The sequence below is a fragment of the Theropithecus gelada genome, chromosome 5, assembly GCF_003255815.1.
Source record: "Theropithecus gelada isolate Dixy chromosome 5, Tgel_1.0, whole genome shotgun sequence".
Lineage (NCBI taxonomy): Eukaryota > Metazoa > Chordata > Mammalia > Primates > Cercopithecidae > Theropithecus > Theropithecus gelada.
In genome coordinates, this window is record NC_037672.1 from 14,194,690 (window position 1) to 14,218,892 (window position 24,203).

Consider the following 24,203-nt stretch of genomic DNA (forward strand, 5'->3'; position numbering starts at 1 on the left):
ATTTGTTGTATACAATTATGTGAATAGGTTGCTTTTACTTATTGGCATTTAATCTATCTCAACTAAGGAAACCAAAGTTCAAAGAAAGTAATACATCCAAGGTCATGTAACTGGAATGTGGTAAATCCAGGATCTGAGTTCAGGTCTATGACACTACACGTGCTAGTGCCTGCAAATCTCTCCTCAGTGGAAGTTAGAGTGAAAATAGACTCCATCTTTTCTCTGCATTCAAAGCAAATAACACCTAAAACTTGAACGTTTCCTTGTAGTTTTCAATCCTTTCTTTCTTTGCACTATTAAAATCAGAGGTATTATCCTCTGCCCATTGCATAATAGTTATTTTAGGTGACTCAGAAAACATAGCGGAAAAGAAGCTGTAGTTTTTGAAATAATGAATGAGGTTTGTTTCCTGAAACTTGTTTGCATAACTTTGCATGGTGAACATATTTAATAGATTATGCCCATGTCAATATTTCTATTATCTACTAATTGGTCTGTTTATTTAACTGATGTTTTCAATTCATTTAGGAAACTTTAATACATCATAACTATTCATTAATGTATGCCTGGCAAAGGTATGTATTGTCTTATGTTTACTTCTATACAAGCTTTGACATATTAACCATCTCTAATGGGAACATGTACGCAAACCAAAATTGTCAAAACTGTTGGTTGGTGTGAACATATGCAATACTTTATTTATTCAGTATTTTTTGAGCACCTGTTATCTATCAGGTACTAAGCAAGATCTGTTTTGAGATATACTATCAAATATTTTTCATATCACCATTTTCAGTTGATCACACTGTAAGTTGGCTATAATTTGAATTCACAAATGCTCGTGTGTGTGTGTGTGTGTGTGTGTGTGTGTGTTTTAGTGGCAGTTGATGGAAAGCAGTAAAAATAATAACATTTGTAACACTGGTTACAGATCAAATGTCAGAAGATTTATTCAGCCACAGACAGACACTGCAAAGTAAGCGTCTTCTCTAGTTCATGATTCGTATGTAAGATAAAGTTTAAAATAAGACCAATGCAAACATCGTTTTAGGCAGTTTTCCCTTTTGTGAAAAAAAATCGCATATAATAATTTAGATTTTTCATGCAGATAAATTAGGCACAAATTGCATGTAAATAATTCTGTTAGCAAAAGTGATGTTTAAACATAATTTCACCAGCATCATTTTTCCATAAGTTGGGGCATAAACTTTCCTGTGTACTCTTTTTGCTTCCAGTGACATGATACTATTTGGTCTTTAGGCATCACTTTAAAAGGCAGAGCAACTAGAAGTAACATGGTAACAAGAGCAATGGATAAAAGAGAGAAAGAGAACTGTTTAGATACCTGAGACCCCTGCTTTTCATTCGCCTCAGTCTGGGGATTGCAGAAGAACACTACCCACTCCTACTTGTTCTTAACTAGTGTATATATTTAAGCTCTTTGAAATGTGAGTATTATGGGAAGGATCGCAGTTGCTTTAAATTATAGAAGTTGGCAAGTGCCTGGGAGAAGGAGTGGGAGGTTGTTTAAACTGAGAAAGACAGTTGCAAAACTTCGTACAACAGCATGAGCTCCAAGCTTCAAATGCATTCTCATGCTCAGACGAGCACTTTATTTTTCATCAACTTATTTTTTGCATTGTTTTGGAGCAGCTTTGAATAATAAACACATATTTCTGCTTTAAATTTGTAATGGTGACTACATTCATGGGACAACCAAAGCAAGAAAGCCTCATGTTTTGGGGGAAAGTCTGATACCAGCAATGTCCAGACAAGGTAAGCTACCATTTTCACTGCAGTTTTTCTCTTTTCACCTCCTGTTCGGCCTTCATCAAAACATTTACTGGGAGAACTTAAGAAAGCTCCTTGTAAAGAAATGGGGGGACTTGTAAAAAGTATGTCAACAAATGATAAATCAGAGGTTAGAAAACCTCCGCAGGAGAGCGTTCTCCTACTTTCTATTCTGCTTGACGCATGAACCTCTTTAACTATCTTTCACTATATAAAAAATGCCATTGGTTTCAGAAAATGTAAGCGGAGTCTTCAAAATCTCCAATCTGATGAACGTAGCATTTGTCAGTGTGTGGTGACAGGCTAACTTATTGCCAAAGTCAGTTTATCTATGTTTTCTTATCCCGTTATGTGCAACTCAACTTCCGGAGCTGTGACTCTCCTATTAACTTGGAAATGTTTCCCAAGGAAGATTTTAATATCATTCCAAAAATTCTCCTAAGCGCAGTTACTATGTCTTCTTATTAACTTGTTTTGCAGAATATGTTTTTAAAAGTTAAATAAATCATTTGTCTTTTCCTTTGTAACTGACATGGGAGGATGTTACAGATATTATATATCCTGGGAGAATGAAACGTTCAACCCAACATTGATTAATTCAAGTCACAGTCGGCTGACAATGTTATCTAAATAGGGTGACTTTGCCTTCTCGATTGTGCCTCATACACAGGTAGGGAGCAGCGAGGATAAGATGTTTTCTTATTTTTCTGTGCATTGGTCACATGAGAAGTATCTTGTGGGTTGAGGTGGAGGGGCATATAAATATGTGATGTGTTGTTCCATTTTCCCTGAGAATGTCTCTGTTATCAGTGTTCCCATCTTTCTGAGGCACAATTCCAGGTGCAAAAAACCAGATTGTCACAGAAATCTGCACATTCTTCCAGCAGGCAGAGATTTTATCACAGCTCCACATTCATTCCTTCACGCACACATGCGTGCTCACAGGCAAAGGTTATAAAACCCTGTGGATTGACAGAGCTTGAGTGGTTTGGGACATTTAGGTGACCTCAGGCTGCAAAATCCACTGGTACAGAAACATTAGCAAGGTTAATTTCTCACCCATTAGGCCTGGGTGAGCAATGTGAGCACTGCCTGGGACCCTGCCCTTGGGCTGAGAGGGCTCTGTCTTCTTGCTACACCAGTCCTTTCTCTGTTTCTGGAATATTTTTTTCCTTCTGTGTCAAATTCTAGTTACATAAAGTGAACTGTTGTGGCTTCCTCTGCCTCATGGTCTCAATGATAAGAAAGCGATTTAGGTAAGAAGGACACTATAGAAAACCAAGATGTCAGCTTGATCGGCTCCTTGCAAAGTGATCAGGAGATACCATCAGTTGCCTCTCTCCAGCCATAGTTAGTGCGGCGAGTGACCCGCAATGCCAATTCCTTATCTTTCTCTTTCCCAAATCTTCTGTTCTCCTTTTCCCCTCCACTTCTATCTACACCAGCCCACAGAACATTAAGAGAGGGAGTAGCAGGTTGGACACACAGTATTACTGTCTCCTTGCCGGTCCTCTCGGCCCATCCCCAGGCCAGTCGGGGAAGCCCCCACCCTATTTGGAGTGGGGTCTCCGGGCCCCACCCATGACCTCATCGCAGGCAGCTTGAGAGCTGGGATGGCCAGCGTTTGCATGGCGCCTGAGTGCACCCTGGGGACGGGTGCGGCAGAGAAATGCACAGTGTGGCATGACGTGACTGCTGAGAAGCCGGAGCGCGAACTTCCTCACCGGCTCCAATGGAGGCTGGCGGCATCACTGGAAGCCAGGCCCGCCAGGCCCCACCCCTGAGCCCCAGAAGGCCCCAAAGAGGACAAAAACAAAAAGGCTATTAGGGTTGCTAATGAAGCCCAAGCCAGGTGACTCATCTAAGGCGCAGTCACTGGGGGGCTTTGTAATGAAACCTGGACAGAGCCCTGGAAAGGACAGGTCAGGGTTGTCCCATAAAGGGCGCTGATGAGAGAGGCCCACAGTGACCTAATCGTACCTCCTCGCCTCCGAGAGGCTGGGAGAGAAAGGCAGCATCTGCAAGGGACAAGAGCGTTAACCAAAGAACTGCCGGGAGTGTGTCAGCCACGCTGTGTTAGCTTTGGGTGTGAGCCAGGCTTAGTCCATGTTTCGGGCCACAAGTTTGTGAACCTGGACCTGAAATGCCCCAAGGTTAGGGATCAATGGCTGATGGGCTAGAAAAAGAGACCATGGTAAATCAATAAACCTTAACCGAGTGTCCACTCTGTGCCAGATACTTTACCAAGGCTGTTTGAACATGTCCTTGACAAAGACAGACCAAACATTAAAAACAGCATAGGAAAGATGGCAGGAACACAGAGGGGCTTTGCAAATCAGCCTGCTGAAATCAAAGGAAGCGTCCCACAAAGCTGTACTTGAACTAGACCTTGAAAGATGAGTAAAATATCATGAGAGAGCCAAGAGGGCCAGGGGTTCCCAGTCAGAGCCCGGCGGGCAAAGGCACAGAGGTGCAAAGACCATGGATGCACCCATAAGCCAAGTAGCTTGGGCGTGGCAGGGCTCTACTCCCCCAAGTGTCTTGCAATGAACAGCACTTTCATGGGTTATTATCATAATAGGAGGATAACCAAAAGTATATCCTGGTCAGGCAAGTTTGGGAATGTTGAAAACTGTGCACCGTGGTGCATCAGCACTCTGGCTCAGGGGTCACAAACATCTGGCTTCAAATGCCAGCTCTGCTCCTTCAATGACGTGTGAACTTGGACCCATCCAAACAATCAGTTTCTTTATCTGTTAAATGAAGATAGTAATCATATCTATCTTCTATGGGCATTGTGAGGATTAAATTAGAGAGTCTGTGTAAGGGTCTACTATCAAAATGCCTGACATATAATGAGAGCTTAGAGAATGTTAGCTATTCTTATTAGTTGCTAAATGCCCGTTTCTTTACCTCAGTAAGTGTCACATGTTTTAGTTGGCTAATGTGTGCACTGACTCCCATGATTGGGTTATTACTTAAAATCTAATGTTTTCCAAAGTCATTTGACCACGAAACCATTTTTTCTGAAGTATTAAATAGACCAATGCATGCTGGAAGATGGTGAGGTTGAGCTGTCCTGGTGAGTTGAGGTCACATGTCCTTGGAGGATTAAATCAAAGTTTCCCAAGATTTAACTGAAATGTACTAATCTCCACCAGTCATTTCACCAAAAAAAAAAAAAAAAAAAAAAAAAAAAAATTCTCTTCTGTATCTCTATGAAACAGAAGCCCAACAATTGGGATTCTCATCTCTAAGGAAATTAACTTTTTTTTTTTTTTTTAACTATGTTCAACTTTTGGGAGGAAAAGTGTCAGCAAAGCAAATTGTTTTCAGGATTTTTGCACTTGGAAGGTCAGCCTTTGCCTAAGTTTGGCGACCTGCTGTGGTGAAGGACAATGCAATAGGGACAGTCTAGAAGAAAACAGCATCCTACCTTCAAGGAGCTACCGATTGAATGCAGAAATAAAATGTGCATTCCAACATCTAAAATGCAAAATTAGATATTGCAATTTAGAATGTCAGAGAACTCACAGTGAATGCAAGTTCAAAGAAGATCACAGGTCCCTGGAGTAATACCAATAATTAGTCACATTCTTGGACACTTACCAGATACAAGGAATTGTGCTGAGTACAATAGAATTAACCCACTTATATCTTACAACCAGGTCACAAGGTGGGTGTAGACTTACCCATTTAGCAGATGAGAAAACTAAGCCCCAGAGAAATTAAGTAACCTGCCTGCAGTCTTTCAGGACCTAAGTGGCAGAGTAAGGTTTCAAACTCAGGTCCATGTGATTCTCTGTATCCCTCACCCAGGGAAGACTCCTCAGAGGAGGTAACATGCAATCTGGCCTTGAAGAATAGATAAGGATTGGTGAGAAGGGCCTTCCAGGCAGAGAGGAGAATATGAGCAAAAGCACAGGAGACTGAGAGAACAGCATGGAAAGTAGCAGGAAGGTTTCCCTCTAGACAAAGTGCATGTATATAGTGCAGAAGGAGATAAGCTTAGAATACTTGGTTGGAATCAGATCACAGAAAGCCTTGAATGCCAAACCACAAAGTTTAGATTTTCTTTTAATGAAGTAATCATTTAGGTTTGTAAACAAGAAAGTAACGTGATGAAAACAATGAATTGAATGAGTAACCAGTGCACAGCTGTGGCAGAGACTAAACTTCCAATTAGGAATCTAGATATGTCCAGGCAAGAGACAGCAGCAGTGGTTGCTCACACAGCTGTTAAGGAGTGGAGGTGCACATCTGGCCCAATTAACACCAAGACTTTGACCATCTCAATGGTCTTTCAAAATGACAACCCTCAGACCTCAGTAAATCCAGATTCTACGTGGGCCTCAGTTTAAACCCTGTAAAATGGGAAGGGTAGGAGGGGCTAGTTGACCTCTGAGGTCTCTCTGACTTCTCACACTCTGTGAAGATAACACTCTAAGCACTTTTATGGAAATCATAAACTATACAGTTCCCTATTCAATCAGCAGGTTCCAAACTTCTCTTTCATATCAAGCAGGCACATTTCCAAAAGAACGTTAGGGTCTACAAAATCTTATGCATTAACTGCTATAGCAATTACATAATAATAGTATTGGCACACAATGATTAGGGGAGGGTGCATTTTTATATATTCCTTTGGGAGAAACTTTTTCCATCCTCCTGGCTATCTGCCTTTTGTAAAATTCAACTGTCTACCTCTCATGACCGAGAACTTTTTCTGCAGTTTTTGACATATCAGGATCTCACAGTGCTGTGAATGGTAGTTATTCATGTAGGTGTCTTATGATCTTCTGCAGCTCCCAAATAGGTGGTAAGCTTTTAGAGAGCAGACATAAATATATCTTTAGATTTTCCAATGCCTTGCAACTATAGCAGGTCTGAATCTTATAAACACAAGTCTGCAAGAAATGTTCTATTTCTTTATTTTCTTGAAATCAACATAAATCTGGCATAGAGTCTATGCCAGCAGGAACTTTAGTTTCTTACACTATTTAGGCTCCTACCTCCACCACCTTTAACACTAAGGTCAGGCAAAAATCCTGGGAGGTATTTCTTCACACCAATTATGCCCAGTCTTATCTCATAAATGACCTCTCCCTTTGGAATCTGTGGATTCTGCTTTCAAGCCCTGCTTGGGGACTAAAAGTCACTGTCAAGGCCAAGAACCTGGTGTCTGAGCAGGACCAGGCAGCCCTCCCTTCTGAGGTCTAGCCAGGGTGACCGTTTCTACTTCTCACAGATTCACCGACCCCCAGTCTTTCCAGGTGTGAGAAAACCTCCCATCAAGAGTGTCTCATTCCCCTCTCCCCAGCATATACTCTTGGGCTTGGAATTTCTGAAAAGAAAGCAAGTGTTATTTTCAATAAACCTCTTCCTGTTCTGCAAAATCCTTGAAGCAAGGAAATACAGAAGGCTGGGCAACACTTGTGAAATGATAAGGCAGAGGTGAAAAACAACACATAAATTAATATTTAAATAAGGTATTCTGCCACCCAGCAAACAGGTGTTTAATAATCATCAGCAAAATAGGTGGCCAACAGATGATAAAACGGCTTCTTCAAAGTTACTCAGTTTGCCACCAGAGAAGGCATATATTATAATCAGATTAATAGTGTCTTTTTATTAAGTGCCTACTGTGTGCCGGGACTTTATATATACTGTCTCTTTGTCCCTATTGTTTAGATGAGGAGAGGTAAGTAGCTCACCTAACATCCTATACATGCTAAGAGAGGGAGCAGGTGTTTAAACTTATATAATGCCGGTCTTTAAAACCTGCACCCTTTCCACACTGCCACCAGGACTCTCGGAAAGGATTTTTTTATTTTCTATTTAGCGATCTGGAGTTCTATTTTTGCCTAATCCTTCAGTCATTATTTCCAACTAAAATGTATTTTAAATAGAGGATTTCTTAATGAAATTTATTTTGCTGAAAACTTAGTATGGCTTTGTTAGATATAGTAATGAACCCAAAGAATGGTTTATTACCCCATCTCACTGCTCATCCGCAAGGTTGTGGGGTGAGAAATAAAGTACTTTGTCTAAAGCTAGAGGGTTAGAAGACAGCTCAAACTTCAATACATGTTTGTCTGTCTTCCATCTCCAAGTAGAGGAGAGAAAACTGGTTCTAATTAATGAATTATTAATTGGTTCTAATTAATTAAGACTAATTATAGATTAGTATTAAATATTGGCAGTTTTAGGGCCTTCATGTGTTACCAGTGACATAAAGCCATGGCTCATGTCGTTGCCTCAAAACACATCCTACCACACATACTATGACAGTATTTTGAGAGCTGTCATAAAAACATTCATTGGTGGCCTTTCCAACAGCTAACATGCCCCAAACAGCTTACTCTCTTAAATTGGTAATTTTTTCTGGTTTCTTTCTTGCACCATTAAATTATGTAGAAAGACTTTTTATGAAGTCATTTTAATCCCATTCCTTTCTAAAAATCTAATTTGACCACAGTGGAATCTTATTAAGGGATTCTTTGAATGTATCAGAATTACCAATCCATTTCATCACAGCTGTATCTATCAATTTCCCAGATCATTATTAGCATTCCCTCCTTTCCTTCATAATAAAGACCATATTCCTTGACATGGCCCCAGGAGCCTTTGAAGGAGCTGCTTCTTGACTGCCTTCCTTGTCCATCTCTGTTCCTACCACTCTCCTCCATATTCCCAGTACCAACTCGTAGTGAACTCTTCACTGTCTCTTGGGTATCCTTCTTCCTTATGCAACAGGAATCTGAGTTCATTCTCTTGACTTTATGTGAATGTATAAAGTTTCTAACCTTCAACCACTTTATTACCTGCAAAACAATGGCAACTTTATATGATTCCAATATAATCTAGAGATGTAAAGAAAGACTCCCATTTCTTGAAGACAATTTATGTGCCAGGCTCTTAAATATAACAAAAATGTGTTCATTGTCCTCCTGTTTGTCCTTGGGACTGAGATGGAATGGTGTCCAGACAGACTTTTAGAGTTTATCCAAGCTACCGATCTCACCTTCAGCTTCAATGCCAGCAGCAGCAAAACACTCATACTTCATAAGGCCGTTCCTTCCGTTAATACACCACTGGTCACCAGAAAGTTCTTTATTATGCCAGAACCTGATCCTTCTTAACATCTCACATTCTGATCTTTGCTCTGCTTTTAGAAGTAGCAAGAAAAAGTCATCTTTCCTCTGGCATTTTAAATGCTTGAAGACTCTCATCATCTGCCTTCCTGGCCTTCTCCCAGGGTCTTCCTGTGCTTATAGGGAGGACTTTCCCCAGAAACCCTGTGGTTCACCTAGGATATGCATGCCCCTCTTGAAACAGACACCCAGACTTGCTCATCAAATTTCAGATGATTTTCACAACTTGTGCCAACTCCATATGGATGTTCTGGGATGGATAGTGGCTGCCTGAAGCCCTGTACTGAAAAGAATCTGAACCCAATCTGGAGTTAGCAGGAAGGTGTACAGAGTTCAATTAGTGATGTCTAAAGGAGAATCAGATGTTTTCCAGGGCCTCTGTACCCTGGATATTGCCTGACAGCCCAGAGTACGGAACTATTACCTTCTCTGATCTAAACACACTATTTTCCTTAATGCTAAATTTGCATCAGCTTTGCTAGTAAGCCCATCTCATAAAAAGACCAAGTGAAACATTGAGAGTATTTCTTAAACTTTCAGTAAGGCCTCTTTTAGTTCATAGTTAACTAAAAAGTGCCAGTTCCAGCCCTAGCCCTTTCTGGTTGTGTAATCACGGTTAAGTTACTCTAGTTCTCTGAGCTCTGTTTGCTCATCATTGATAATGGTAATAATATATATCTGTTCCACTGGACTCATTAGAAGTATTAAATGAGATATTATATTTGCAAGCTAGAAGATAGTTACTTTAGAAGCCCAATATATTTGGTGGGTCAGCTAATCTTTCTCTTTGCCTCTTTGCTATGGGGGATTTCCTCTCCATGGAGAAATTGATATCCAGTGGGGGATTAAAAAGAAAAGTACAAGCAAAAGGAATAAAAACACACTAAGTACTTAGTGAATGGATTTGCATGTGGGTGTAAACATGTCAAAGGAGAAAATTTCAGTGGAGATGAAAGTATTTCCACAATGCTGTCAAAGCAGAGTGACAAGCAAAGTCCAAACTGCCTCTCCCTGACTTGCTTTGATTATTCAAGGCCTGGGATGTTTGGTTTGGAATGATTTGTACTTGCCATTTGCTCACACAATTCTTTATTGCTGCCTTCATGCCTTTGCCAGCATTCCTCAGGGATATGTTATCAGCAAGACATTAGTGTAGCTCCAGGCAATACACTAAGTCAGGGGCTCTCATCTAAATCTGCAAGACCAAGCAGGAAATGCCCATCAGTAAATAGGCAGGGCAGAGACCCCGGAGACTTAGGTTGCATGCCTTACCTAAAGTGGGCAGTCACTGCAATGCATGGTGTCCTTGGGGCAATATGGCCCACTGGGGCCAGGTCTTCAGATTTTTCAGGAAAACTCATACATCTGGACAGTTTTATGTGAAATGCTTCTATTCTTAAAATCCTTGCTGTTTTTGACCTATAGAAATGCCAATGTCATATGGTTCAAACTAATATAATCTAGAGACATAAAAGGAATTACCATTTTCTTGCTGTGTGGGAAACCTCAAGAGCCTTTGTCATTCAACACCTATGTCCTAAATCAACATGCACAGGCATGCACAGTGCTCTAAAGTAAAACTAGACAGCAGAGCACACTCACTACACAGAAGGCACAGTTGCAGGTAAACCCTCATTCCATCCTCCCAACACCCCTAGAAGGTGGTACTAGGTTTACTCCTATTTTACACATGAGACCCAAAGTCTGCCATCAGTTAGAAGTGACACATACTTAAAAGAATATGTAATCTCCTTGCCAACAGAGCCAGTCTCCTTAAGTCTCTTGCCACACAGGACTGGAGGAGGAAATGTAAAATGTAAATTTCTGCACATTTCCCCAGAGTGAAGCAAATTGGGGTGACAATGATTCTCCAGGCTCTTCTTGGAAAATTTAAATCTTCATTCCCCGTTGGCCCCTTCTACGGAGAATCCACACCCCTTTCCTCTCTCTTCATCTTTTTTGTACACTCACCTCCCACTCATTCTAAATTCTTTTTTTCTTTACATTTATGCTTTATTTTCTGCATTATATATGACCCCAGATAACCGAAGGGCCTAGCACAGTGCCGGGGATATAGTAGAAACTGCATGCATTTCAGTTTGCTCTTTCTACACAGGATTTGAGGCAAAATGAAAGAAATATGCAAAATAAAGCAGTTTAAATGGAAACAGAAAAGCAAAGCCATGACATGAGGAGGAGGAGGAACTAAATATGTGAACCACAAGGACCAATCTGGTTATAATGATTGAGTGTGAAATTTCACTTCCTGGCAGCCAGACTCAGAGCCTTTGCAGACTTAAAGTGACCCATGTATTCTCTCTTGAGCTCTGGGTAAAGGACCAAAGGAGAGAAAATGAATTCCTTTTCTTTTCCTTGACCCGGGTCTTGCCTTGGAACAAATGTTTTTCCCCATATCTATTTGATTTTCAGCATCCATTAATCTCTCACTGAACATCCACTGCTGTATTGTGCTCAGACTTCACTGAAATCCTATTTAGAAAGATGTTTTGTGTAGTAAAGAATACAAGTCTCATAAGGAAGGCAATTTATAGTTGAAGCTGTTGCTAGGGTGTTGCTAAAGGAAATCTGTAACTCTTAGTTAATCAGAAAGCTCACTGAATACAGACAGAATCAAGCTACAGCTGGATGGTTTGTAGGAGAAAAATGTTAGCTAAAAGGAAGGCAGGGAGGGAGGAAAGAAGGGAGGAAAGGAGGAAGGAAGGGAGAGAGCAAGGGAGGGAGGGAGGGAGAGAGGAAATGAGGGAAGGAGGGAGAGAGGAAGGAAGGAAGGCAGGCAAGCAGGAAAGAAGGAAGGGAGGGAAGGAGGAAAGAAGGGAGGGAGGGAGGGAAGGACGGTGGAAGGAAGGAAGTGAGGGAAGGAGGAAAGAATGGAGGGAGGGAGGGAAGGAAGGAGGGAAGGGAGAAGGAAGGGAGGGAGGGTAGGAGGGAGGGAGGGAGGAAGGAAGGAAGGAAGGAAGGAAGGAAGGAAGGAAGGAAGGAAGGAAGGAAGGAAGGAAGGAAGGAAGGAAGGAAGGAAAAAAGAATTCTGAATCTTTCTTCACTTTTTCCTAAAGTTAGTCATTTTCTTTCCCCTGTAAAGTTACTCATTTTCTTCCCCCCGTCACCATTGCCTGACCTCTGAGATCTGCAGATGAATTCCTCTCTCCATCTCTGGCCACTCCCTCTCAGTGGAAATCTAGTCCTTTTCTTCTAACACTTTCTCCTGAACATAGAAATTTAACCACCACCACAAATTCTCTATTTCGTTTTGACCCAGCCCTTTTCCTTAGTTGGTTAATGACTAAGACTGTCATTGCTATATTGGACTAGGGACACCACATGTTAATAGGGCCATTATCAAGCTGAACCAGAGAGAGTGTGGGTGTCCAAGCATAAGAAATCTATTAAAACCAAAGCACATGAAGAATAGTTGCAGGACCTCAGGATAGCTGTCCTGGAGAAAGAAAAACTAATGGGAAATAGGAGACTGATTTCAGGTATTTGAATATCTCCTTTGGGTAAGATGTTTGAAGTAATTTCCCAAGATTTGATGTTAATTACTTAGGATTCTAATCCAAAAGGGTAGCAAAATGTAGGCTGACTCTGAAGTCCCAGTCAACCTGGATTAAAATCCCAGCCTTCAGTTTCCAGGCTCATGCCCTTGGGCAACTTCTCAACTCCATTTCCTTGCTATAAAAAATGAAGATAATAGTATCCATCTCATTAGAGTTTTTGTGAGGATTAAGTGAGATAATATGGTGTTCTACAAATCATAGCTAATATTAAAATTGCTGTTTCTTTTATGGAAGTGAAACAGAAAAGAAAGCATTAGATATGCAGAGTATTGTTAAAATTATAAAATATAAGATTTTCTTTTCTGTCTTCTTCCCTCCCTTTCATCCTTCCTTCTTTCCTCACTTTTCTTCTCCTCCGTAGCCATCTAGCATGAGCATACATTAGGTAAGCTTTCTAATTAAACACACATTTTAGCTTTTCTTTAACAACACCATAGTAACAACTAAAACTAAAAGTTGCCTTAATTATAAGATTTGCATCTTTTACTACTCGAAAGAACATCCTAAACGAGTTTTGACTGAGATCCTGAAAAAGATTCAAAAGAAGCCATTTGGCAAGTAGGAGAAACAGAGCATTGCAATATTACATAAATAAAGGAGAGTGGGAATTTTAGCTGTTTCTCAACCATGGCTGCACCTTAATGATCAACCAGGGAAAAGTCCCAAAGCCCAAGCGGCGCCCAGACTATTACATCAGAATCTCTGGGGGGTAGAACTCAGGTGTGAATAATTTTTTTAAAGCTCCTCAGAGGATTCTAATATGCAGCCGATGTTGAGAACCACAGTTTTAGGGGAAACAGCGGCCAATGGTGTGGAAAGCTGCAGAGCTGATAAGGCTGCATACTGTGTGAACAGCGTGAGGATGTCTGTAACTTTCTAGACTTTGCAGAGGCTTTTCAGGAGAGTTGAATAAATAGAAGTCAGGCTGTGAAAGGAAGGAGTTAGTGGCTAGGGAAAGTCTACACTAAATGTTACTTAGTCCTTCAACAAACATAGAACAATCTGGAAGGAAAGAGAGAGGAAGATAGCCTGAGGAGTTAGCAAGGCAACATAATTTGTTTTTAGAGTATGGGAGGCCTAAGCGTATTTGAACCAAAGGTGCATCTACTGTATCTTGAAAGTTTGCAATTTAAATTTTGGAAAATGATGAGAAAATTTTGCCTCTACCCAGTAGATTTCATCTGATGAGTTCAGATTCATCAGAGAATCTTAACCAAATATGCCCAAGCTGCAGCTCTACACCTCACTATTTATTTCATTTTAACCGCCATTGATTAAATTTCCCACTGTGTGTCAAATGTCATTTAAATACGTCTCTTCATCCTCACAAAAATCCTATAAAATGACTGCTTCCCATTTTAGAACAAGGAAATTTTTCAGATGAGGAAATGAGATTCAGAGAGGTTTGGCAGTTTGTCCAAAATCATTAAGTGGCAAAACCAGGATTCAAGCCTGGATCTGTATGACCCCAAGACCCACAGTCTTTTCAGTCTGCCACCATGGATGCAACACAAAAATTTAATCCTTGCAGAGCTGCATGCCCCCTCCAAAACCTGTAAAATGACAAAAGCTGTGTGCTGAAAGATAATGTCCCAACACCATGGCCTCTGAATAAAATGAATGAAAAGTGAAAATGTATCAGAGGCTGCAGCTAAAACCTCAGGTTGCAGAAGGGCTTGAGCAAGTATCAGATTGTTTCACAGAGTGCTGGGTGGGCAAAACAAGACATTTGCCATCATTGACACAAATGCCCAGTAAGGTAGTGGAGGAACAGCCAGAATCAGGATTGCTCATAACTGACATGAATCAGAGAATGCAGCATCTTGCACTAAGGGCAATTGGGGTTTGGGCAGAAATGGCCATTCTCAGCACTGTTCATCTCCACCATCTGCCTAACTCCTTCCTCCTTCCCTGGACACGTAGTCCTTGGCGACTGTTGCCTGCCAAATCATCTCACACACGCCAGCCCATTTGGCCATCTTCTTTGCTGAAATCAAATCTCCATATCCTTGATTACTCCTAAAAACTGATTAGTGTCCATTTGCAAGCAATATTTTCCTCCTAATATATCCAGGTATGCATGATCCAGAAGGCTGCTTTGATTTCTGGAATATTAGCTTAGAAAAGAATGAAATCTAATAAAAATACCATATTAGCTCCAAATAGCTGCATAATCTGTGTCAATGAGATGATTTCCATTTGGTGTGCAGACTGTAGTTATTAGAATTAGTTATCCTTTGTACCGAGATGGGGGAGTGAGCAAAATTTTCTCTCCCAATAAAAAGGTCTCAAATCTTGGAAATTGCTGGTGCAATCTCCACTTTAAAAAGCCAGTGACATTTTGTGTTGCCTTTTTTAAAAAAATAGTATTGTATTTTAAAAGAAACTGGCCTTCAAGTTCATTCCAGGACAAGTTTTAGATTCTTTAGGAATCAAGTTCGGTAAGACCATAACAGAGACTGTTTAGTTTGGACAGACAAATTGCCAACATACCCATAAAAGGGAGGATTGTCTGAGCATTTTTCTTTCAGCTCGTATTTTCAGATTTTCTTCAAAAGCTAGTCTAACAAAAATTTGAGAGGAGCCATGTGACACACCCATAAAACACAAATACCTCAAATAGAACTTGTGTCTCAGACCAAATCGGTCCAGGGAGTCTGTGAAGATGTGGGCAAGGCTGCCATCTCTGATGTCCCTAATTGGTTATAAAAGTCATCAGAAGAAAAGAAAGAGGGCCATTTTCTTTTATTATTATTATTATTTTAATATTATACTTTAAGTTCTAGGGTACATGTGCACAACGTGCAGGTTTGTTACATATGTATACTTGTGCCATGTTGGTGTGCTGCACCCATTAAGTCATCATTTACATTAGGTATATCTCCTAATGCTAGCTCTCCCCACTCACCCCTCCCCACAATAGGCCCCAGTGTGTGATGTTCCCCTTCCTGTGTCCAAGTGATCTCATTGTTCAATTCCCACCTATGAGTGTGACCATGCAGTGTTTGGTTTTCTGTTCTTGCGATAGTTTGCTGAGAATGATGGTTTCCAGCTGCATCCATGTCCCTACAAAGGACATGAACTCATCCTTTTTTATGGCTGCATAGTATTCCATGGTGTATATGTGCCACATTCTCTTAATCCAGTCTGTCACTGATGGACATTTGGGTTGATTCCAAGTCTTTGCTATTGTGAATAGTGCTGCAATAAACATACGTGTGCATGTGTCTTTATAGCAGCATGATTTATAATCCTTTGGGTATATACCCAGTAATGGGATGGCTGGGTCAAATGGTATTTCTAGTTCTAGATCCTTGAGGAATCGCCATACTGTTTTCCATAGTGGTTGAACTAGTTTACAGTCTCACCAACAGTGTAAAAGTGTTCCTGTTTCTTCACATCCTCTCCAGCACCTGTTGTTTCCTGATTTTTTAATGATTGCCATTCTAACTGGTGTGAGATGGTATCTCATTGTGGTTTCGATTTGCATTTCTCTGATGGCGAGTGATGATGAGCATTTTTTCATGTGTCTGTTGGCTGTATGAATGTCTTCTTTTGAGAAGTGTCTGTTCATATCCTTTGCCCACTTTTTGATGGGGTTGTTTTTTTCTTGTAAATTTGTTTGAGTTCTTTGTAGGTTCTGGATATTAGCCCTTTGTCAGATGAGTAGATTACAAAAATTTTCTCCCATTCTGCAGGTTGCCTGTTCACTCTGATGGTAGCTTCTTTTGCTGTGCAGAAGCTCTTTAGTTTAATTAGATACCATTTGTCAATTTTGGTTTTTGTTGCCATTGCTTTTGCTGTTTTACACATGAAGTCCTTGCCCATGCCTATGTCCTGAATGGTATTACCTAGGTTTTCTTCTAGGGTTTTTATGGTTTTAGGTCTAACATTTAAGTCTCTAATCCATCTTGAATTAATTTTCATATAAAGAGTAAGGAAAGGATCCAGTTTCAGCTTTCTACTTATGGCTAGCCAATTTCCCCAGCACCATTTATTAAATAGGGAATCCTTTCCCCATTTCTTGTTTTTGTCAGGTTTGTCAAAGATCAGATGGCTGTAGATGTGTGGTATTATTTCTGAGGGCTCTGTTCTGTTCCATTGGTCTATATCTGTTTTGGTACCAGTACCATGCTGTTTTGATTACTGTAACCTTGTAGTATAGTTTGAAGTCAGGTAGCATGATGCCTCCAGCTTTGTTCTTTTGGCTTAGGATTGTCTTGGCAATGTGGGCTCTTTTTTGGTTCCATATGAACTTTAAAGCACTTTTTTCCAATTCTGTGAAGAAAGTCATTGGTAGCTTAATGGGGATGGCATTGAATCTCTAAATTACCTTGGGCAGTATGGCCTTTTTCACAATTTTGATTCTTCCTATCCATTAGCATGGTATGTTCTTCCATTTGTTTGTGTCAAGAGGGGCGTTTTCTTAGTGTGCACTGTGTGTCTGGCTTGTGCCCTGGGTCCTAACTGGGAGTGGGACAACTAACTCGTTTGGTCATTCTTCCAATTACCCCTCAATGTTGGTATTATTTCCATTTCACCCAGAAAGAAAGAGAGGCTGAGGAAGATTAAAAAAAAAAAAATCTGGACAATACGGCAAGCATGTAGGGCAAGATATGAGGTGGAAAATGAGGCTGAAACTCCTTGTTTAAAATGTGTTTAAATTAATGAACTTATGAATCTTTGAAGACTTTTAAAAAAGAAATTTATCATACAATGACTCTAGAGGCCCTGATCTATTCTAACCCTTGAAAATTGGAAGCAAATGTGTTGTGGTAATCTAAAGCTTCAGTCAAGGTGCACTGCAGTATTCATGGATCTCAGGGAAGAGGCGCCACCTTCTCCCCCAAGGCTGCTGTGTGGAAGGCTGGCTGTGCGCACTTAGTCCTCACCCAAACCTGTTCTCCAACTAGGGTACATGAGGCTCAGAGGTCTCACACCTCATGGGACAGAAGGATGAACAGGGTCTGAAGGAACGGGAGGACTTGCGTAAATTTGGGAACAGGAAAGGAAAGACTCACACAGAGTCTTTGGTGAATGCCAAGTAGCCCTGTTTGGTCAGTGAAGAATGTTCTGGAAGGAAAGTAGTTAGGTAAAGGGTTGGATAAAAGAATACAGGAGAAGTAATTTTGACCTTACTCTGAAGGAAATGGGATTCCATCAAAGGGTTTTGATTGAGACAGACATGTGGAAAGCAGAGTTTTAGGAAGACAAAGCTGACCATGTGTAGGGGAGGGACTGGACGTGGGGAGGCCAGATGGGGAACTCTCCTCAGAAGTATCCCATGACATCTGAGGGTCATGGCTGTTCTGAGGCTCTGCGTGTCATTTGAGCTCGGCTGCGCTCTGTTCTGGGTTCCGGAAAGCCATTTAGAGGAAGCAGCATCTCTAGGCTGCCTGTGCTCTGCCCAATGTGGTTCACATTGGATGGTCTAAATCCCTGGCCTTTGATGTGGAAATGTCATGAGAACATTGAGTGAATTCCAGGAAATCTTCCAGGGAAGAACACACGATAAAAGAGGCCCCACACTACACACATGTTGACCTCAGGAAGCAAAGACACAGTGATCAGAGGGAAAAAGTAAGATTTTTTTTTCCTAATGCTACAAGACATAAATTTACATTATGGGCTCCCAGACAAAAACAACAGAATGGGAAGGGTTCACTTGACCTTGGCCAATACTTTAAGGACAATTTTCTTTAGACATGTTGCCTCACCCCCTTCCTGCTCATATATGCATGTTTCACCACAGGATTCTTGCATTGGGAATATCCTAGCCAGGGTGCGCTTTGGGGGATTAATGGGTCCAGGCTGTTTACCAGTTGTAAAAATTCAAGAAGGCTGTGCCACGGAACTAGGATTCAACCTGAGGGCACTCATTAGCCATGTGACCTTGGACAAGTTTGCTCAGTTGCAGAACAGTAATAGAAACATGAGGATCTGAGGAAATAGTACATGACAGCATCTTACTCAAAGTAAGGAGCTGACACAGCAGTGAGCAGGACCATAAATCAATGCAGGCAGAGCCAGGCGGGAGATGCAAATGAATGCTGTGGGCTGGGTGAAGACCTGAGGAAGTAAACCTCATGTGACTCACATGAAGAGGGCACCAGCTACTGCCCCCTCATCTGCTGCCATAGGAGAAGTCAGAAATAGAGATTTCTATGTGAAATTGCCCAATTTTTAAATAATAGCAACTAATATGGATCATGTGTTAAATCTCAAACTAAGCAGCGGATCAATTTTGCTGCAAGTCTGCTAACAAGGACTAGCAATTTGCAAGTTGTCATAGATACTGAGATCGTGCACGGTGAAACCACTGGAGAGGTGGCTCAGACCACCATTCAGGCACTTGCTAGTTGTGCATGTTCTCCAAAGCTTACTTTTCTCATCAAAAAAAAAATGTGGATTATAAAGACAACTCTTAAAGGGATGGTAAGAATTAACTGAGATCACGTGCACAGGAGTCCATCAATCAGAAAGAGGCTGGAGCTGGTGAGGAAAGTCCCCTGCCATGCAAGGCATTAACCGTGTGGTTGCTGGTCTTTGGAGAGGTCTGGTGGGTTGGACTGGTGGGTAGAAAGCTGGAGCAGCAGCTTTAACAAAAGCCCTAAAAGCCCTTTGCCCAGTTCCAAGCCCTCTGTAATGCTCAAAAAATAGCAACAATATTTTGTTTGTTGATTTGTTTTTAAAAGACAGGGTATCACTACGTTGTCCAAGCTGGAGTGCAGTGGCCCAGTCATAGCTCACTGCAGCTTCTAACTCCTGGGCTCAAACAATCCTCAGCTTCCCAAGTAACTAGGACTACAGGCCCATGCCACCATGCCTGGCTAATATTTTTATTCTTTTGTAGAGACAGGGTCTCACCAAGTTGTCCAGGCTTGGAATGGTTTTTGTTTGTTTGTTTTCCGTTTCTTTTTTTTAATATACTTTAAGTTCTAGGATACATGTACAGAACATGCAGGTTTGTTACATAGGTAGACATGTGCCGTGGTGGTTTGCTGCACCCATCAACCCGCCATCTACATTAGGTATTTCTCCTAATGCTATCCCTCCCCTAGGCCCTAACCCCATGATGGGCCACAGTGTGTGATATTCCCCTCCCTGTGTCCCTGTGTTCTCATTGTTCAACACCCTCTTACGAGTGAGAACATGCAGTGTTTGGTTTTCTGTTCCTGTGTTAGTTTGCTGAGAATGATGGTTTCTAGCTTCATCCATGTCCCTGCAAAGGACATGAACTCATCCTTTTTTATGGCTGCCTAGTATTCCATGGTGTATGTGTGCCACATTTTCTTTATCCAGTCAATCATTGATGGGCATTTGGGTTGGTTCCAAGTCTTTGCTATTGTGAATAGTGCTGTAATAACCATATGTGTGCATGTGTCTTTATAGTAGAATGTTTTACAATCATTTGGGTCTATACCCAGTAATGAGATTGCTGGGTCAAATGGTATTTCTGGTTCTAGATCCTTGAGGAATCACTACACTGTATTTCACAATGGTTGAACTAATTTACACTCCTACCAACAGTGTAAAAGCATTCCTATTTCTCTACATCCTCTCCAGCATCTGTTGTTTCCTTTCTTTTTAACAATTGCCATTCTAACTGGCGTGAGATGGTATCTCATTGCGGTTTTGAGTTGCATTTCTCTAATAACCAGTGACAAGGAGCTTTTTTTCATATGTTTGTTGGCTGCATAAATGTCTCCTTTGAGAATTGTCTGTTCATATCCTTCACCCACTTTTTGATAAGGTTGTTTGTTTGTTTTTTGTTTGTTTGTTTGTTTTTGTAAATTTAAGTTCCTTGTATATTCTGGATATTATCCCTTTGTCAGATGGATAGATTGCAAAAATTTCTCCCATTCTGTGGGTTGCCTGTTCACTCTGATGATAGTTTCTTTTGCTGTGCAGAAGCTCTTTAGTTTAATTAGATCACATTTGTCAATTTTGGCTTTTGTTACCATTGTTTTTGGTGTTTTAGTCATGAAGTCTTTGCCCATGCCTATGTCCTGAATGGTATTGCCTAGGCTTTCTTCTAGGATTTTTATGTTGTTAGGTCTTACATTTAAGTCTTTAACCCACCTTGAGTTAATTTCTGTATAAGATGTAAGGAAGGGGTCCAGTTTCAGTTTTCTGCATATGGCTATCCAGTTTTCCCAACACCATTTTTTAAAATAGGGAATCCTTTCCCCATTGCTTGTTTTTGTCAGGTTTGTCAAAGATCAGATGGTTGTAGATGTGTGGCATTATTTCTGAGGCCTCTGTTTTGTTTGATTGGTCTATATATCTGTTACCATGCTGTTTTGTTACTGTAGCCTTGTAGTATAGTTTGAAGTCAGGTAGCATGATGCCTCCAGCTTTGTTCTTTTTGCTTAAGATTGTCTTGGCTATACGGGCTGTTTTTTGGTTCTATATGAAATTTAAAGTAGTTTTTCTAATTCTGTGAAGAAAGTCAATGGTAGCTTGATGGGAATATCATTGAATCTATAAATTACTTTGGGCAGTATGGCCATTTTCACAATATTGATTTTTCCTATCCATGAGCATGGAATGTTTTTCCATTTGTTTGTGTCCCCTCTTATTTCCTTGAGCAGTGGTTTGTAGTTCTCCTTGAAGAGGTCCTTCACATCCCTTTAAGTTGTATTCCTAGGTATTTTATTCTCTTTGCAGCAATTGTAAAAGATCTGTTTGTCTATTATTGGTATATAGGAATGCTTGTAAGTTTTGCACATTGATTTTGTATCCTGACACTTTGCTGAAGTTGTTTATCAGCTGAAGAAGATTTTGGGCTGAGACAATGGGGTTTTATAAATATGCAATCATGTCATCTGCAAATAGAGACAATTTGACTTCCTCTCTTCCTATTTGAATAGGTTTTATTTCTTTCTGTTGCCTGATTGCCCTGGCCAGAACTTCCAATACCATGTTGAATAGGAATGGTGAGAAGGCATTCTTGTCTTGCACTTGCTTTCAAAGGGAATGCTTCCAGCTTTTGCCCATTCAGTATGATATTGGCTCTGGGTTTGTCATAAATAACTCTTATTATTTTGAGATACGTTCCATCAATACCTCATTTATTGAGAGTTTTTAGCATGAAGAGGTGTTGAATTTTATTGAAGGCTTTTCTGCATCTGTTGAGATAATCATGTGGTTTTGTCATTGGTTCTGTTTATGTGATGGATTACATTTATTGATTTGCATATGTTGAATCAGCCTTGCATCCCAAGGATGAAGCCGACTTGATCATGGTGGATAAGCTTTTTGATGTGCTGCTGGATTTGGTTTGACAGTATTTTATTGAGGATTTTCGCATCAATGTTCATCAGGGATATTGGCCTGAAATTTTTTGTTGTCGTTGTGTCTCTGCCAGGTTTTGGTATCAGGATGATGCTGGCCTCACGAAGCAGTGGTTATTTTTAAGGCTCAATTAAAGTTTGCCTCTTGTGCCTGCCCTTCACCATACAGAATGGTTTTTATGCAACTTGAAATTATGTTCTATACTAAGGGGGTGAAAAGAAAAGAAGCCAGGCTCTGACTATTAGAGGACATACCACATTTTAATGACTCATCACAGACATGGCAATGTGTAAGTGCCTCCTAAAAGGTGCAGAGGAGACAAATAGGACCAAGGAGTGTGGAGAAGGAGTGCAAGGTAAGCTACAGCATCTAGGCTAGGTCTGACCCTAGAGCTAGGAGTGGACAGAGTAGGATGAAGGGGCTTATAACACTCACAAGCAGTCCCAGGCATGGCAGTTGATGCTCTATGGTCACTGTCTTGAAATTTCCAATAGTTGCATTTTTGAACTTGTGTTTTGCAAGTAAAGTGGGACAACTGGGCACGTACCAGGGGCTTGGACTCTCCTTTCCTCTTTCAGACAGCTCCCTTGTTCCTGCCCGGCAACCACTGCCACCTTCTATTCCCAATGGGCAGCTAGCTAGGCACAGGCATGAGGAAGGTCAGGTGTGCACATTCCATAAGCCAAATCGCAGGGCAGGGTCCAATGCCTATGAGCGTCTGCTCTCACCAACCAGTATCGTTGTGCCCATGGGAGTTACATGAAATAGCAAATAGAAAACACTATGACAAGTCACAAAAGAGACCACAGGAAAAGCGAAAGGCATCTGGCTTTTCAAACAAGGTATCTCACATATTCATTTTGTTCTGGGCCCATAAATTATGTTGCTGGCCCTCGGGGTAAAATGAGGTGGAAAGAATCTCTGGGAACCCAATGGGTACAAATAAAAGAGAAGTTGATTCATGCTACTTGAATTTTGAGTGCCACAAATCTACCTTATGTAGAACTCTCTAGGGCATTGTAGGACACTTAGCATCCCAGACCCCTTTCCCCCTAAATAAAAGTGTCAATCCCAAATACTTCCAAGGGATTGTGATGCCACATCCCCACAACTGAATTAAAACCCATGGAGGTTTTCTCCCAAAAACCAGGGTGCTCAAAGGAAATGTTAATATAAGAAATGGACTATGAGATCTTTAAAATTTCAGCATTGAAGGGACCTTAGAGGCTATCGATCAAAATCCCTGGAGTTTTCAACTGCTTGAGAACCCTCGATGACCAGTCTACCTGCAGATTGTCAGGAGTGAGTCTGATTTCCAGTTCCAGGAATACAGCTCGAGCAGGCTCCTTTCCCTTCTGAAGCATGGCCCTTTGCCCAGAGACACATCTTCACAGTATGTGATGAACACAAGCAAGCCCCAGTACATACTCCCAGCCTTCCTAGACATGGTAAGGAAAAGAGGAGACTTTCTAGACAGAAAGGAGGGGCATGGTTACAGCCCCTTACCCTGTCCAGGCAGAGTTAGACCTGAGTGGTGGCATCATCCCTGCTGTTTATGGCTAGAGATATTCTTGGATTTGGCTTCATCCATCAAGGGTCTGGCAGGTGTAACAGCAATGTTCTATCCACATAAAAGGCCTTCAAAGGCTACCACTTGGACAGCCATGGCTTTGGGATTGGGTTGGGAGACCAGGTGTTTAAGAATTAGGTTCTATGGGTAGAACTAACCCATCAATCTTTTAAAAATACATACAGCTAATTCTCACTATTCACAGTTGTTATGTTCTATAAAGTCATTGTGAATTTGAACCATTGCTCCTAGGGAAATAAAGAGTTAGGTTCATGAGAGCCCCTGGTCATATTTTTGGCAACTGATCATTACATAACCTTGTTTTACATATGCTTACATTTAAGAACATCTTATTTTACATATATATTGCTGATTCATTAACATTGAATTCATGGTCAACACTGCTATAACTCATGCCTGAATGAAGCTTATCTAACACATGTACTTTCTTCATAAGGCACATCATAATTTTCTTGCACTTAGAAACACTAGTCAGCATTTCTATGCTTGGAGGACATTTTAAATAGCAAAATTACAAACAAAAAGTACAAAAATGCAAGAAACAGCACTAAATATGCTGCCAAAAAGGACACTTGTTTACAGACGGAGAGCTGAAAAGAGAAAGCAGAACATTGTCATCTTTGACCTGAGAGTTGTGCTTATCCATCCACAAAGGACCAAGAAAGCACCGTGAGTTTTGACTGGGGGCTTGCAAATAAATTTTAGCAAGTAGATGAATTTGCAATTATAGAATCTTCAAACAATGAGGACTTTTTCTAAAAGTCATTCACACACTTACCTACCAGAAATAGCATC

The 24,203-nt window shown here is 40.9% G+C and overlaps 1 protein-coding gene across 1 annotated transcript in view; it reads left to right on the plus strand.

Moving 5' to 3' along the window:
* Positions 1 to 1,505: 1,505 nt before the first annotated feature.
* The window catches only part of C1QTNF7 (C1q and TNF related 7), a 104,757-nt gene continuing 82,059 nt past the window's right edge, over positions 1,506 to 24,203 (plus strand). Inside the window, exon 1 of the mRNA XM_025386103.1 lies at positions 1,506 to 1,776. Coding sequence (XP_025241888.1) covers positions 1,764 to 1,776 — 13 coding nt within the window. The 5' untranslated portion in view covers positions 1,506 to 1,763. The remainder of the gene's footprint in view (positions 1,777 to 24,203) is intronic.